The sequence below is a fragment of the Rhinichthys klamathensis genome, unplaced genomic scaffold (genome assembly GCF_029890125.1).
Source record: "Rhinichthys klamathensis goyatoka isolate OS25496 unplaced genomic scaffold, OSU_Roscu_1.1 h1tg000249l_1, whole genome shotgun sequence".
NCBI classification, from domain to species: Eukaryota; Metazoa; Chordata; class Actinopteri; order Cypriniformes; family Leuciscidae; genus Rhinichthys; species Rhinichthys klamathensis.
The window spans coordinates 1,776,883-1,794,118 of NW_026606771.1; the positions used below are offsets into that span (position 1 = coordinate 1,776,883).

Below are 17,236 nucleotides of genomic sequence, written 5' to 3' on the forward strand. Positions count from 1 at the left end.
TGTCCTTTTAGGGGCTCTGTAAAATGCATAATTTCCTTTCTGAACATAGTATTCGGCTTCAGGCACATTCCTAGTTTGCAGTATGCAAGTATTCCATTCTAAACATAGCCATTGACTGTTCACCATTGATTTTTCAAGTATATATATATATATCCCAACATTTCAGTCTGTTACAAAGATTCTTAATGTACATCTATACTAATTCACTACGGTCTCAAAAGAGAAGAAGGTAGCCTATTATAAACTCTTCTTTAAAACTCAGGATCTGTGTCACATATCAGCGGACTTCTTCATAATCAGCCCTTTGTTTATCATTCATCTTGTCAAATGTTTTTGACAGAATTTGTTGATGCTCATGATGTGAAACATGAGGTATCCTGGTACTGAATGGCTCAATTTAACTGCATAGGAACATATTTGTCATCCACTTTTAGGCATACACTATATACAAAACCAGCAACACAACATCTATCCACACAGTTACTGTGGAATCATGGGAGCAGCCTGAGATGGGACATGGGAACAAGTTCTCTGATTGTTCATCTACTGTCCAGGTGCGTACGGCCAGCTGATAGAGCTTCCAGAGAGCTGCATGTCCCGGATAAGCGTCTCGATTGGCGTCTTGCCTACCAGCCGCATGAAGAAGAGTTGAGAGATGAGGTTGGCGGGAACGGCTCTCAGTGCAGGCAGTCGCAGCAGGAGTCGGCCGAAGCGTTGGGGCTGACCCGGATACTGTATGCGCTCGTACTCTGTCAGGGCCACCTGTGCTTTCTCCTGCAAGCTCTCGACGTGCGCCGGATCTGACAGCCCACATGCGTCTGTAGAGGAACACAGAGTTTACAACACAGCTGTAAGTGAAATAACAGTAAACAGTGAGCGCAATGGATATTTGGCATTGTTATTTTCTCTTTTACAAAGGTAAGCTTAAAAAATAACAACACTTGGCCTGACTTAACTTTTTAGAAATCAGTTTGTGAATAGTGACATTTGGCATGTTGCTATGCCGTTACTAAAGTGTTATGAACGGTTATAGCATGTTCTTATGCCTTTACTAGTGATGGGGACGAGACCGCCTATGCCGAGTCCGAGTCAAGACCGAGTCTTTGAAGGGTCGAGTCCGAGTCGAGACCGAGTCCATTGATTTTCAAATACAGTCGAGTCCGAGTCAAGACCGAGTCTTTGAAGGGTCGAGTCCGAGTCGAGACCGAGTCTTTGAGGAAGCAAGTCCGAGTCGAGATTTTGTCTCGACATGTCAGTTTTGATATTCATGATTTAATATCACCCCAGTTAATAATCAACAGTTAGGCCTACAGACTAAGCTAGATTGGTAATTGTTTAGAGGAGCAGTCTTAACTAGTGATGGGGATGAGACCGCCTATGACGAGTCCGAGTCAAGACCAAGTCTTTGAGGGTCGAGTCCGAGTCGAGACCGAGTCTTTGAAGGAACAAGTCCGAGACGAGTCCGAGAAAGCAGAAATCGGTCTCGAGACCAGACTCGAGTACTACATCACTGGCCTTTACTAACATGTTCTGAGCTTTTATCATGTTGCTATGCCTTTACTGACATGTTCAGAGGTTTTAGCATGTCGCTATGCTTTTACTACAGTGTTTTGAGGGCTTTTAGCATGTTGCTTTGCCTTTACTAAAGTGTTCCGAGGGCTTTTAGCATGTTGCTATGCCTTTACTAACATGTTCTGAGGTTTTAGCATGTTGTTATGCCTTTACTAAAGTGTTCCGAGGGCTTTTAGCATGTTGCTATGCCTTTACTAACATGTTCTGAGGTTTTAGCATGTTGTTATGCCTTTACTACAGTGTTTTGATGGCTTTTGGCATGTTGCTATGCCTTTACTAACATGTTCTGAGGTTTTAGCATGTTGTTATGCCTTTACTACAGTGTTTTGATGGCTTTTGGCATGTTGCTATGCCTTTATTAACATGTTCTGAGGGCTTTTAGCATGTTGCTTTGCCTTTACTAACATGTTCTGGGAGGTTTTAGCTCGTTGCTATGCCTTTACTAAAGGGTTCTGAGGGCTTTTAGCATGTTGCTATGCCTTTACTAACATGTTCTGAGAGGTTTTAGCATGTTGCTATGCCTTTACTACAGTGTTTTGATGGCTTTTGGCATGTTGCTATGCCTTTATTAACATGTTCTGAGGGCTTTTAGCATGTTGCTTTGCCTTTACTAACATGTTCTGGGAGGTTTTAGCTCGTTGCTATGCCTTTACTAAAGTGTTCTGAGGGCTTTTAGCATGTTGCTATGCCTTTACTAACATGTTCTGAGAGGTTTTAGCATGTTCCTATTCCTTTACTAAAGTGTTCTGAGAGGTTTAAGCAAGTTGCTATGCCTTTACTAACATGTTCTGAGGTTTTAGCATGTTGCTATGCCTTTACTACAGTGTTTTGATGGCTTTTAGCATGTTGCTATGCATTTACTTACATGTTCTGAGGGCTTTTAGCATGTTGCTTTGGCTTTACTAACATGTTCTGGGAGGTTTTAGCTTGTTGCTATGCCTTTACTTAAGTGTTTTGATGGCTTTTAGCATGTTGCTATGCCTTTACTACAGTGTTTTGATGGCTTTTAGCATGTTGCTATGCCTTTACTAACATGTTCTGAGGGCTTTTAGCATTTTGCTTTGCCTTTACTAACATGTTCTGGGAGGTTTTAGCATGTTGCTATGCCTTTACTAACATGTTCTGAGAGGTTTTAGCATGTTGTTATGCCTTTACTTAAGTGTTCTGAGGGCTTTTAGCATGTTGCTATGCCTTTGCTAACATGTTCTGGGAGGTTTTAGCATGTTGCTATGCCTTTACTAACATGTTCTGAGAGGTTTTAGCATGTTGCTATGCCTTTACTACAGTGTTTTGATGGCTTTTAGCATGTTGCTATGCCTTTACTAACATGTTCTGAGGGCTTTTAGCATGTTGCTTTGCCTTTACTAACATGTTCTGGGAGGTTTTAGCTTGTTGCTATGCCTTTACTTAAGTGTTCTGAGGGCTTTTAGCATGTTGCTATGCCTTTACTACAGTGTTTTGATGGCTTTTAGCATGTTGCTATGCCTTTACTACAGTGTTTTGATGGCTTTTAGCATGTTGCTATGCCTTTACTTACATGTTCTGAGGGCTTTTAGCATGTTGCGTTGCCTTTACTAACATGTTCTGGGAGGTTTTTACATGTTGCAATGCCTTTACTAACATGTTCTGAGAGGTTTTAGCATGTTGCTATGCCTTTACTTAAGTGTTCTGAGGGCTTTTAGCATGTTGCTATGCCTTTACTACAGTGTTTTGATGGCTTTTAGCATGTTGCTATGCCTTTACTAACATGTTCTGAGGGCTTTTAGCATGTTGCTATGCCTTTACTAACATGTTCTGGGAGGTTTTAGCATGTTGCTATGCCTTTACTTAAGTGTTCTGAGGGCTTTTAGCATGTTGCTATGCCTTTACTAACATGTTCTGAGAGGTTTTAGCATGTTGCTATGCTTTTACTACAGTGTTTTGATGGCTTTTAGCATGTTGCTATGCCTTTACTAACATGTTCTGAGGGCTTTTAGCATGTTGCTTTGCCTTTACTAACATGTTCTGGGAGGTTTTAGCATGTTGCTATGCCTTTACTAAAGTGTTCTGAGGGCTTTTAGCATGTTGCTATGCCTTTACTAACATGTTCTGAGAGGTTTTAGCATGTTGCTATGCCTTTACTACAGTGTTTTGATGGCTTTTAGCATGTTGCTATGCCTTTACTAACATGTTCTGAGGGCATTTAGCATGTTGCTTTACCTTTACTAACATATTCTGGGAGGTTTTAGCATGTTGCTATGCCTTTACTAAAGTGTTCTGAGGGCTTTTAGCATGTTCCTATTCCTTTATTAAAATGTTCTGGGAGGTTTTAGCAAGTTGCTATGCCTTAACTAATATGTTCTGAATGATTTTAGCATGTAGATATGCATTTACTGTTATTTCATGCTACTATGTGTTATCGTGAGAGGTTTTAGCAATGTTTGCTTGTTTTACAAACATGTTCTAAGTGATTTAGCATGTAGTTATGCACTTACTAACATGTTTTGAATGTTTTTTAACATGTTGCTGCTATATGCCTTTACTAACTTGTATTGAGAATAGGTTTTGGAATGATGCTTTGCGTTCACGTGTTATGAGAGGTTATAACTTTTTGCTATACCTTTACAAACATGTTCTGAGATGTATTAGCATTTTGCTAAGCCTTTCCTAATATTTTCTGAGGGGTAATAGCATGTTGCTATGTCTTTACTGAATAGTTTTAGCAAATTGCTAAGCATTTAAGACTGAGGTTCTACTATTTTGCTATGTGGTTAAAAATTTTCTTAGTGGTTTTAAGCAAGTTGCTATGCAGTTTGTAGGGTGTTCGGGGATTGCTATATGCTTACTCAAGTCAAAATTTCAGCCCAAAAGTTTCTGTGATTGTCATAGACATGGCTAAATGCCTCTTGAATGTGGCAAAAGGCAGGCGAAAATGGTAAGTTTGATATCCTACAATGTAATAGCACTCCTCTCAAAGACAATGTTTGTGTAAATAGTCTGGGACGAGTCTAAACAAGTTAATTCAAATTTGTATCCCTAAGTATAAGGTATTCTTTGATTTGATTTGACAAGCCAGACCCACATCAAAATGTTGGGTCTGGGAACACACCATTGGCAGGGCTCAATCCGAGGGGCGGGATGAACGGTTGTCTTTCAATTTCCCTCTGCACGCAATAGGATAACGCTACAACCAACCAGAGCAATGAAGAAGGTGACGTAGTCCAAACACATCTTCCTTTTTTAAGAATGACTTCAGTGCCGTTCTTTGTTCTTTTCTCAAAGAAAAGCTTAAGAGTCGCGGCCAAAGCCGATTCGAAAGACCGCTGTTCGCCAGCAGCAGCAGTCATCTTCTTTGGTTTCAAGTAGCAGGGAATTCACGCGGAACCATTGCAACTCTGCCGTCATTATGTTAAGCCCGCCCACCGATGGGCTTATACACGATGATATCATTACACATTACACATACACAATATGATTGGCCTGACTAGAGTTTGTTTTTTTCCAGCTCCAGTTGCTAGACGTAACTGACAGCAAAATAAAATTTGCTGCCGCTAGGGTGCGTCTAGATTTCTAGGCTAACAAGACTGTCCTTTTGGAATATATTTCTAACATGGGTTCATCACTCACCTGGTGAGAAAAGAGCGATGGCTTTCAGACAGCTGTATTCAGCAGAATCCACCTGCAGTCGAGCCAGTTTGTCCACCTGGTCCTGGAAGACCCGCACCTGGTCCATGAAGGACACGACGCGGTCAGCGGGCATGGGGGAGGAGTGAAAACCAGCAGCTGCTAGTAGGGGGGCCGTGTGCAGGGGCAGAGCCGATTGAGCTGCATTCAGGATGAACAGTTCACTCCAGCTGAGCCTCAGAAGGGCCACCTGCTCCGACACGGGCAGGTCAGGAAAGTACGGAATATTCCGGGCCCACTCTATGGTACTGAAGAGCAGTCGGGCTGCCAGCTCACATATATTGTCAATGCCCATGATGGAGCTGTTGGCTCCTGTGAGCTGCTGGCCGCACTGGGCTCCGTAGCGGCTGTTGGGGTACGGCTCTGCTCTCAGCAGCTGAGAGATGAGTTCAGACACTGGCTGACCATTATAGAAATCAGCACCCATGCCCGGACCTCCTCCAACATCACCGCCTGCTCCAACCATGGAGGCTGGGCTGATGCCTGCGTGTGAGGGAGGAATTCGACCACGCTGGACCGCTGGAAAATAAAATAAAAAATCCAACAAATTATAAACAAATAACTCCCTATTCTGATGATGCAAGTAACATGAAACTGGCAAATTTATGTTGGAAATTAGTTTTTTCAGGACAACTGACAGGTATTTAGTAAAAATAAACAAGAATGTATGTACAATGTTTACATTACACATATTACTGGTTTGCTGACCTTCTTTCCTCATACCGACCCGGAAGCACTTCTTCAGACGGCAATACTGACACTGATTACGGTGGTGCTGATCAATCTGACACTCTCTGTTTGACCTGTGAAGGTAATTTAGATACCTTTGAGCCGAGAAAGTACACGAGATAACAAAGAGTAATTAAGATTTAGCACTTTTCCGAAGATAATGAGCGTTCAAATAAACAGAGAAACTGTAAATAGTTGTGAACATCATTTACAGATTGAATTTGTTTTGTCATGTTGCATGATTAAAACAAGATCAAATTCTTAATTAAATAAATATTTAAATAATATTTTCCCTGAATATTATTTGAATGTCTGCTTGGGGTATGTTTACTGGACAATGATGTACTAAATCAGTACTTAAGTTTTTCCTCTGTGTTTTTCGCGTACAGACGACAACGTTGTCAAAAACAATTCCCGTTCACACGGATCCGCGAAAACGACTAAAAACGCTGTGTTCTACTGCCAGGCCAGTAGTTGGCGATGTCACTTTCTAAAGAAACACTATAGACTGAATATGCGCATGCGCATTTAACAACGTTTTTTTGTAGTTTACACAGAGACGATAATGGTCTCTGTGTAACGTTTTCAAAAACTTTGGGTTAAATTAATTATCTTGGATTGTATAAGTGTCTTCCAATTAATTGTCACAATCCCTAAAACTAGTACAACTGCACAAGTAGATTTACAAGAATTTATCTTTTTTTTCTAAAATGCCTGTAATATTGATGAAAAATACATCTTTTGTCATTGTTCAAAAGACAAATTCTAACTCTAATGGAAACTAATACACAGTAATAAATAAAACTATTTAAGTTGCAGGTTATAATCCAACATATAAACCTGAATGTATTGCCCGTTTTGGGAATTAATCTCTGTCCTTCATGAGCTGTCATGTGTGAAGAGCTCGCAAGTGATTCTCAGGTAAATTATCAGTCGTATAACCTTGGTACAAACACAAAGGACACCGTTTCTGTTCATTCATTCCAAAAGTTCCCATGGCAGCAGGGCTAATGTTAGATCTGCTGTAAGAGACCAATTACACACAACATGCACAATTGTGTTTCGACAACCATACATATATGTGCAACATTCAGCTGTAATGGCTAGGTATTTTTGTGGAAATGGAAATTTAGCATGTTGCTATTACATGTTGCTCGGAACAACACAATCACAGCAAATTAGGTTTGCAGTTGGTTTGCAAAAACTCAGATATCAGGAACCGTTGGTGATTAATTCACTGGTGGACATGCTGTTGTTTTTTCATACATTTGAACTCTGCTCAACTTTGTGGCATCGCAGTTTCTGTCACCTCAAAAGTCCAGTTTAAAATGACTTGCGGTTTCTTTGTCATTGTCAGTATTAATGCTCATCAATAAAGGATAGTTTGGCTGCGTCCGAAATCGCACACTCTCTTGAGTAGGTACTTCTTTTGAATAAGTAATTACTTTGTGTGTTCTATAGTTTGAATATAATCTGGACATACTACCTTCGCCATGTTGTCATTATCATGTGACCTAGCAGCATCAGTTGCATTGCTTCACTGCCATTCATAAATCCTGTTGCTTACTTTTGCCTACTAGTACTGAGAATTATTTCACCTATATAGTAGGGAAGTATGCGATTTCGGATGCAGCCCTTGTATGGCTAGTCGTTCGCTGCGTTGTATCTGGTTCGGACAAGGTGTAAGTGACCTGACTGGTGAAATACAATTGTGCTCAAGTAAGAAAGGATTTGATGCAATGTGAAATCAAACCCTCTTTACTTGCAGAAAATGGCCTAAATCTTAACATTAGTACTTATTACTTGATTAACATTGTAACATGATTACTTTATTTATTCAACTCCTCTATTACAGGCTCTGATTCATGAGTATGTTAATGTTCACTTACATACACTCTTATTTTAATGTCAGTAAGAGGTTAACAGAGTTCACAGAAAGTTCAGCCAAATTCCTTTGCTGAGCTACATCTGGAAACTGAGGCTGTGATTGGCTGTTGTGTCTTACCAGTCACAAATCAGTTAAGGGGGATTTCATTTATGTGGGAAAACATGAACCTGTTTGCTTAACAATGGAAGACAGCGTGATAGACAATTTCTCACCTGCAAGTGTAGTTGAGGTTCCGTCTGATGCTCCTTTTAAAGAAACTCTTGCACCCTTCGCAGGTGAAAACGCCATAGTGCTTGCCGCTGGATTTGTCTCCACACACACCGCAGTCCACCACGCAGGCCTTGTCCTCCTCACCGCCTTCCACGTCGCTGGTCCCTGCCCGGGGCGAGCTCCCCTCCTCCTCCCCCCGCAGGTAACCTTTCTCAGCGAGTCCATTAGCGCTGCCGTTGGGGTTGGCCCATCCCCCGCTCACCATGGCCATCTCTGTGTACACCAGCAGGAGCTGCTTGAGAAACCTTCCCGCGTCGAGAATTCAGAGCCGCCCCGGAGCGAATCCCTTTAAGCTGCAGACAGTAAGCCGAACAAGTCAGACTTGGAGGAAAAACACGTTTAACAGCACTCTGAAGACCTCCGAGGCTTACCAGGCTGACATGTTATTGCCGCCAAATGTCATATCAAAATCCTGAGAGGGGAGCCCTCATCCCTGTTGCTTTTCTTCATGTCCTCTAACCACAAAACCTCTGAAGATCTCAAGATCCCTTTGATTCAATGAGCAGGTCAGAGTTGGACAGCTTACCTCGCCCTTTTCACAGGAAATGATAAATTACACATAAACGCACCCAGACTTCGGGGAAAAAGACAAGCTCATCCACATGCTGCACAGCTCGGAGACGTGGATAAAATGAAACTCCTTCTCAGCTCGCAGCCACTGTGACATTTCACTAGGAAAACCTAGTCGACATGCCCCCTAGTAACCAACAAGTTAAACCAGTTCCTTCTGTGCTGAGAAACACGCCATTGTGTTTAGAAACGTTACGGGTATTACAGGTCAATTGGGTAGGTTTGACTCAACCTGCCAGTGTTATTTGTATTCATTTGTTTTAATCACCTACAGAAGAAAAATCACTTAGCATCTCGATAGTTTCCACTTATCTCATAAGTGTCTTCTCCAGAGTTTCAGAAGAGTTCCTCAACAGTGTTCTCTGAAGATGCCAAAGTCGTTGAACTCAAACATTTCTCATAAAATTCTTCAGAGACCATGTTAACTGAGATATCAACATCCATTTTATAGCTTTATGCTTTAACTGTGGTCTAATTTGTGTCTACTTTTACTTTCCCTAAGGGTTAGGTGAAACATCTGAGAACTTCAGGCCCCTGAGCTATGAAAGAGCAATAAAAAGATCATCTGGGATTATCTAAACTTCATACAATCCAAAAGAAACTGCCTCTTTTAAACTGCTAGTGAAGAGTTGATTTCCAAACAGCACTAAACCACAATGCCAAACATGCAGACAGCAACCTGGGTAATGATAAACAGAACTCAGCCCCCACCCTTCTCCTCAAGGATCAAAGTTCAAGAAAGTTCCTTGGTCTTTCTCGTTGTTAAACAACACAATCCAGAATGCTCTTTCAACTTGCTTCTCACTGTAGAGAAGGAAGCACATTTTGACCATACAGAGGCAAGTCTCAGTACGCTCTGTGCAAATACGACAGAGAGTCCTTCCATACCTTGTTTCGTCAGTGCCGGTTCGTCCAGCCGTATGGTCTACGGGGCCTCAGCATTTCCAGGAACTGATCCGAAGCTCTTTTAGCCGTCTGCCACTTCCCATCCCCTGCTTTTCTCCATTCATCAGTAAATCATGAGATCCAACAGTCAGGAGAGACAGCTGACCCGAGCGTCTGTGGTGACTGGCCAACAAACCTTGCACTGTTCTCTCTCTCTCTCTCTCTCTCTCTCTCTCTCTCTCTCTGAGTAGTGGCGGTTGAGCGAGCGTGTGTCTGTGTGTTCAGGGATTTGACACTGCTATTCAAGCCCTCTGGTTGCCATGGTGCCGCCTGCCTTATAAGGGTAATAGAGTCAAAGAGCAGTGAGTGGGCTGTAGCCACTCTACACAAACAACCAGGAATGTGTTACCACACACACGGTTAACCCCTCAAGGGAAGACCATAGGTACACTCAGCATGCATCTTAGGATGGTGAAGACTTCCTAAGTGAAGATCTCAACATGTGATTAAAATCAAATTACATGACAGACCACAGCCAAAGATTTTATTTTAAAGCTTGTTATTTCACTGCAGAAAGTTACTCACCAAACTTTGACTTGGACAGTGTCAAAAAACCACAAAAAAACATGCAGGCCCTGTATTTCATCTTATTTCACCAATCATAACCTAATATTATTAAAGAAGTCTTTATTTTATATAGATGTACTCTGGGAGAGTACTTTGAGCTGAGCAGCTGTAAATGTGGTGTATTTGTGCAGTGAAGAGCTTAGAGCTGATTTGTTAATCTGATTTAGAGCTTTTTTAGATCACTCTCTGAGGAGGAAGCTCACGGAAATCTTTTTGTCTTCTCATCTGATTGTTTTGGCTTTTACCCTGCTTAGAAAACTGAAGCTGGTTTGGTCTTAGCTGGTTTTGGTTGGTCTAGCTGGTTTCCAAGCCTGACCTGGTTTCAAACTCTGCTAAAAACAGCAAACATGGTTGTGAAATGTCAGATGGTACAACCACAAAAGTTTTTTTTTTTTTTTTATTAATTTTGAAATTCATTTAGGCTAAATATGTTTACCTTTTGCCTTTTTTTTATTTTCTTTATCTTTGAAGCTCTTAAATTACTTCTTTATGATACAGTATATTCTAATACAAATTGATGCTATTTCTTTGTATTGATGCTATTTTGTCATTTTCCAAGTCATGTTTATTCTTTTTAATCATTTAAAAATTTGCATCCTACAAATTTCAAATGGCACCTTTTGAGCCATTTGTTCTCTGCTCTCTTTGATCGCTTTGCTGTGTTTGTTTTCCCTCTGTGTTTCCAGGTTTCTGGGGTTGAATTGTTGGTCTTTGATCCGGAATACAGCCTCTCCTGGAGTCTCTCTTTCCAACATATAAAAGGCAATATATATCTCAGATTATCATAGATCATTTACCTAGTATGTATGTGCACACATTGGAACATCCAGTCATAATTTCAGCCCTTTTAAATAAATAAGTTCAATCTTTACATTTTATTCTTTCCTTTTATCATCTGTATTAAAGTATTGGCGTTTACAAAGCGTTTTATTCTTATCAGATTTTTCAGGGAAAAGCTTAGTTTCAACGATGCTGTGGCCTTACAACATTAATAGCCCAGACAGTCTGAGCTCTTGGTTCAGGTGTTGAGGAATGTGGTAAGTGGGTTTAAACTTTAACCATTTCATAGGTGTAAAACCATTTGCCCGAGCAACACGCAACACACAAACACACACTGAACTAAGCATCTATTAGCGTCATGGTGCTCTCTGACCCATACGAGAGGTCTGTCTCCCGATGTTGTGGGACCTTTGACCTTAACAGAGAGACTGAGCGTCAGACACTGGCCGTACAGGAACATCTGCTAGGGCCACAGCGGAGCACGGCAGGGACAACAATCAACATCCTCCACCCTGAGAAAAACAGAGAGAACTGCCCTCATTCGGTGGGAAAGTCACACTTGAGCATTGTTATTCAAATAAGTTGACCTCAGTATTGATTACAAGGTTTTTAAAGATGTGTTGCACCAACTAAATATTTAGTCAAGTGTTCCTCTAAACAAAGGTGGAATAATTAAAATAATACTTGATTATGTTCCTATAGAATCTATAAAAGTATCACCTTGTCAAGGACTTAACGTTAGAACAAGGCATATACTAGATTTTGAGCAAAAAAAGTTAAATTGTGTATCTGTAAAATAAAACCAATTTGAATAAAATGTAGAGAAAATAAATGACTAAAAATAGAATAATTTAAGAATTTAAAATGAAATCAATTATTTAACTTTATTCTCTATATTTCTGCAGCTTTTGTGTACTTTTCAAAACTAGTAGAGAGAGACAGCTCAACACACTGCAACTGAAGAAAAGACATACAAATAGAAAAAAAAATAGTAAACTAAGAAACCATCGTCAGTTTGACAACTCATTCTCTGCAAATACTCACAATGCAACCACATACAGAAAAAAGGTTGTTGTATTTGTAGCGCGTTTCTGTATTTGGTTGCATTGTGAGTATTTGCAGTACGTTTCTGTATTTGGTATTTGCAGCACATGTTGTCAAACTGATGAAGATGTTTTCTTAATTTGCTGGTGTTTTTTTATTTGCATGCGTTTTCTTCAGTTCTCAGTCACTGTAATTTTTGTTTGTTTTTTTGCGATTTTTGCATTTGATAAATTTGTCACTGTTGCATTATTAAACATTTTTAACTGTAATGATTAGCAAAAGTAAATAACTTGCAGTAAAAATACAGAACTACCATTTTCCAGCAGAGACAGGGAAAACAAGGGATGGAGCAAGAAGGAGGGAAAGAAAAAAGGGTCAGCTTATTCACTGGGCTCTAATACGCTCAATGAAGACATCTTATTGAGTAAAGGGATTACAAACCTGCTCCCTTTAGGCCCATGCTGTCTGCTTTCACCTCTAAGATTCTTACTCTCTTAATCCGTCTCTTACTAGAAAAGAGAGTTAGGGTTTTATGTGAGGTCAGTGTGTGTGGTGCAGTGGTTTTGGGTCAGTTTGGGCTGTGCATGGAGACTCCAATGTATCCAATCTAGCAATGATACAGTATGTTATTTGAAGGGTTAGTTCACCCAAACACTGCCAAGATAATAAATAAAAAAAACACTATAAAAGTGGTCAACGTGTCCATGTGCACGCTCCCTCACTTTTGTATACCTACTGAAAAGATCAGTTTGGACATTTTGCTAAATATCTCCATTTCAGTTCCATTAGTTCAGTTTGGAAGGAGTGTGAGTAGATGTTTTTATTAATTTATCCACGCTTTAATAGTCTGGACATCTGAAATAAAAGAAAGAGAAAAAGAGAGAACATAAAAACATTCCCTCATTTGATCAGGGTCAAACCTCTCTTTTTTTTTTTATCTGAATAGCAGCATGCTTTACTGATAAGTACTGAGTGTGAGAGGTTAAGAGTGAAGAAAGGGAGGGCCAGAGGAAATGAGAGGAAAACAGTGTAAGAGGAAAAAGAGAGCATTGACGTCTGTGAGAAAAAGAGCATCGGCCAGCCACAATCCCATGCTGTTCAGGGGGAAGCGTATTTAAATGTGACATGATGTTTGGGGTAAATGAGGTGACCTTAACCCTGTGGGTCAGAGCCTGCTGTGTGTGCGTGTGTGCTTTGGAAGCGGGCGTGGGGTCCTAATAACCCATCCCCCGTGCTGTGATTGACAGCTCTTGTTTTTGTGAGTTTTTTCCCAGGGATCGGAACATCCCTAAGCTCTTAAAACACTTTACACGACACAGATGCTGCTGGATTTGTGTGACATGCTCGATTTTCGTATTTGAAGTTCCTGCTTTGTATGACGTCTGTATGGATGTGAATTAGTTATGAATAACTAATAAATAAATAGTGTGCCAAATTTGTAGGCTTATTTTAAAATATGGGTAACACTTCATTTTGATGGTCCACTTAGACATTCTACTAACTATAAGTGACTTTGCAACTACAGGTCAACTAATTCTCATTAAAGTATTAGACTGGCTGATTCATATCTGTTAACAGTTTCTTTTGATGCTCCCTAACAGACATTCTACTGACTATAAATAACTTTGCAAGCACATCGACTTATCCTACTAACCCACTGCATATTGTACATTGCCATCTGTATATTGCTCATATATGTTAATTGTAATTGTATATTGTCTTATGTTAATTGTATTCTGCGCTGTCTGGAGCACGCTCTTAAGAATTTCACTCGCTACGGCACATGTGTTGTTAGTGATGTGACAATAAATGGATTCAATTCGATTCAATTCAATTCAATTCAATTCAATTCAATAACCCAAACCCTAACACCTAACAGTCTACTAATACTCTGAGAATTAGTTGACATAGTTGCAAAGTTACTTATAGTTAGTAGAATGTCTAAAGTGGACCATCAAAATGAAGTGTTACCCATATTTTAAAAAGGAGTTCAGTAAGAAAACTCTCTATTCGGAAAAATCAGTACTCACATGTTGTCCAACAGGCAACTTTTTGTGCTTGCGGTCAAAGACAGAATGGGATGCAAGCAATGTATACTTTGGGACAAGTACTTGAAACTGATACAGTCAGTTATATCTTAAAGGGATAGTTCACTTTGAAATTATTTTTTGGTATGTTTTAGCTTACCTCAAGGGCATCCAAGATGTAGGTGTCGTTGTTTCTGCAGTAGTTTCAATTTTGATACTTTAGGTCAAACCGTTCTTGTCTGTCAGTCATATAGTGCGGGTCTATAGTCACCACCTCAAAGAGCATGCACAGAGAAGTCCAAATTAAACATGATGTAATGACTCGTAAATGTAAGTACACATTGATGGCCTAAGACACGAAACGAGCGGTTTGTGTGAGAAAACTAACAGTATTTATATAGTTTTTACCTCTTGTAACCACAGCCACGTCCAAGTGATCTGAGGGCGCGGGCGCTTCCGTCTGCGCAAGCGCCGTAAAGCTCCGGAAGTGATCTCTCGCGCGTGTACGAAAAAAATTCAACGTTGTCTTGCTGATATATCGAAATCGTCTTCCATTGCGATTTCCTGTATATCTAAATATGTTTAGATCTTCACAGTGAAAGGTAACACTTCCGAAATCTCTGTGTAAACAAAGAGTGGCGTACACGCGCGAGAGATCACTTCTGGCGCTTGCGCAGACCGAAGCGCCCGCGCCCGCAGATCACTTGGACGTGGCTGTGGTTACAAGAGGTAAAAACGATATAAATACTTTTCGTTTTCTCACACAAACCGCTCGTTTCGTGTCTTAGGCCATCAATGTGTACTTACATTTACGAGTCATTAAATCATGTTTAATTTGGACTTCTCTGTGCATGCTCTTTGAGGTGGTGACCATAGACCTGCATTATATGACTGACAGACAAGAACGGTTTGACCTAAAATATCAAAATTGAAACTACTGCGGAAACAAAGACACCTACATCTTGGATGCCCTTGAGGTAAGCTAAAACATACCAAAAAATAATTTCAAAGTGAACTATCCCTTTAAGTGAATGTAAACAGTTCGGACAAAAATGATACTTGGGGTCTGGATCTGGAGAGGTCTAGTTTTGGTCTGGGTCTGGTCTCAACTACACCTGGTTCTAGATCAAAGTCTCAACGAGATTCTGGTCAGTACATACCTCGGGTCCTTCCTTTAGTGCAAGTCTAGAGGGTTTTTATCATCATCACCCACAAATTACTTTATGGCTGTGAAGAAACAAGAATGATTATCTCATCATTCAGTATGACGTTTTTCCACATCACTTCAGAGCTGAAGTGAGCAGTTTATTCAGCACAGAGCTATCAGAGACATAATCATTATCTTTATCCAAACGATCCCTAAAACTCCGATCTTCCCCAGCAGGCGTGTTCAGGACAGAGTCTGTGTTTAACGTGACCCCATGACCCCCTTTATTCACCAGCTCCTACAACAGAGAGCAAATCCTTTAACCCTGGGGGTGTGACACTCAACCTTTGCCACAGCTGCAGTCAGCTGGCCCGGGCAGGACTGAAAGACGTGGATCAGTGAAAAGCGAAGACAATTGTGCGAGTCAGGCTCCTCTGACCTCTCTCTCTATTGTGTGTCCCTCCCTTCCCCCCGTTTCTACTGTGAGAGCGATGGTGAGGCCGAATCTTCACAGGAAGAGTGATCCGCGCTGGGAAACTCACTCCACTTCTGACATACACTGACCCATTTTCTGTGATCTGTTTTTCTGAGACTCACAAAGAAAAATGCTTTTAAATGAAAATGATTATGCAGCTGCTTTGATCGTAAAGAGGGAAAGGTCTCACACGAGAGGGAGTCAGAGTGAAAGCGTTTGCATAGCGATCTCGGTCAGCGCAATTGTGACTTGTTAGATGAACAAAGCTGACATAGTATTTTTCTAATGTGCAAACACCCATTGTTGTGTTGTTGTCGGCTTTTATACAGAAAACTACCAGTTCACAGTAGTTTTTAAACTGTCAAAAACTTTAATCAATTTAAATGATAAACAAAATGCACCTGCAATTTTTTACAGACATAAAGAAATGAATAATACTTATAACAAATATGTATTTAAAATGTACACTCACATGAGCGGAGTTCTATCAATGGCCCAGAAAAAGCCTGTCCCAATGACGTTTGATTACCTGATGGGACACACTTACCGCATAGTGTTATAAAAATGCAAGTAAAGCTTTACAGAGCTTTATTTACACATTGATTTTCAGTACTTTGCGTATGTGACAGACCACACTATTTAGTAGTTGTGGTGGCAGGACTCCAGACTGCAACCAAATGGTTGCATTTTTGTGTCACAGATATGATTTCAGATCAAACAGCGCTGACATATGCAATCCAAAAGAAACATTGTGCCATGAATGAACAAGTTAAAGAAGGCTTTTCAATCCACAACATTCACCATGGATTGAATGTAAGGCTAACTGTAACCATGGTATTGTGCCAGAAATAATCGAACGTTTTTACATTACTCATCTCAGGCTTCGTACAACCAGCACTTATTGACTTGTTAGCCATTTCCACTCCCTAATACAGTAGCTGAATCCGAAATCGCCCCCTAAACCCTCAATCACTATTCCCTACGTTAGTCCACTAATACTGTTCACTTGAAAGAGTGAATGAAAACAAGTAAGCGAATTTCGGACAGCCGTAGAGCGTACGTCGGCTGTACACTCGTTATCGCGGTGCAATGTGGGATAGAATGAGTGCACTCAATAACATCCACTATGGTTTCGGACACTACTACAAATGGCTGTCCCCTCAAATAATGCTCTATTTGAGGGTATAGGGGGCGATTTCGGATATGGAAAAGCCGCAAAGTCTCATGAAAAACAAAAACTTTTCTTCAAATTGTAACTGAATCACACAGAAAGCAAGTAAAGAGCGTTCCTTTTATAATCCCTGATGCTGTCGGTCAGTTCAGAATGATACTATAGTACAACAATGGTACATTCAATTAGAGTAGAATATTTACATTTTCCCTATAAAATGAGATTTTTGCAAATTGATGTTGTTAAGTTAGTTCGTTTTATTCAGTTTTTGTCAGTGTTAAATTTCCAGTCAATAAACATGTAATATTATTAGTAACTGCTCTTATTAATGCAAAACAATAGTAATATGATTTAATTACCTTTATGGTTAAAAACTCCCCCAGCGCCA

General features: G+C 40.3%; 1 protein-coding gene across 4 annotated transcripts; it reads right to left on the bottom strand.

The window, feature by feature from the left end:
• Positions 1–250: 250 nt before the first annotated feature.
• nr2f6b (nuclear receptor subfamily 2, group F, member 6b) lies at positions 251–9,852 on the bottom strand. 4 transcript variants are annotated; one of them, XM_056266501.1, is made up of 6 exons: positions 9,581–9,852; positions 8,494–8,654; positions 8,065–8,415; positions 5,923–6,038; positions 5,179–5,754; positions 251–818 (listed from the first exon to the last, which is right to left on the bottom strand). In XM_056266501.1, the coding sequence occupies exons 3-6, from the start codon at positions 8,331–8,333 to the stop codon at positions 544–546; spliced, it is 1,236 nt and encodes a 411-aa protein (XP_056122476.1). In that variant the 5' UTR covers positions 8,334–8,415; positions 8,494–8,654; positions 9,581–9,852; the 3' UTR covers positions 251–543. The 4 variants fall into 4 exon arrangements, with proteins under 4 accessions (XP_056122476.1, XP_056122478.1, XP_056122475.1 ...); XM_056266503.1 differs by lacking the exon at positions 9,581–9,852 and adding an exon at positions 9,404–9,539; XM_056266500.1 differs by lacking the exon at positions 8,494–8,654 and having other exon boundaries at positions 9,581–9,851.
• Between the last annotated feature and the right edge of the window lie 7,384 nt (positions 9,853–17,236).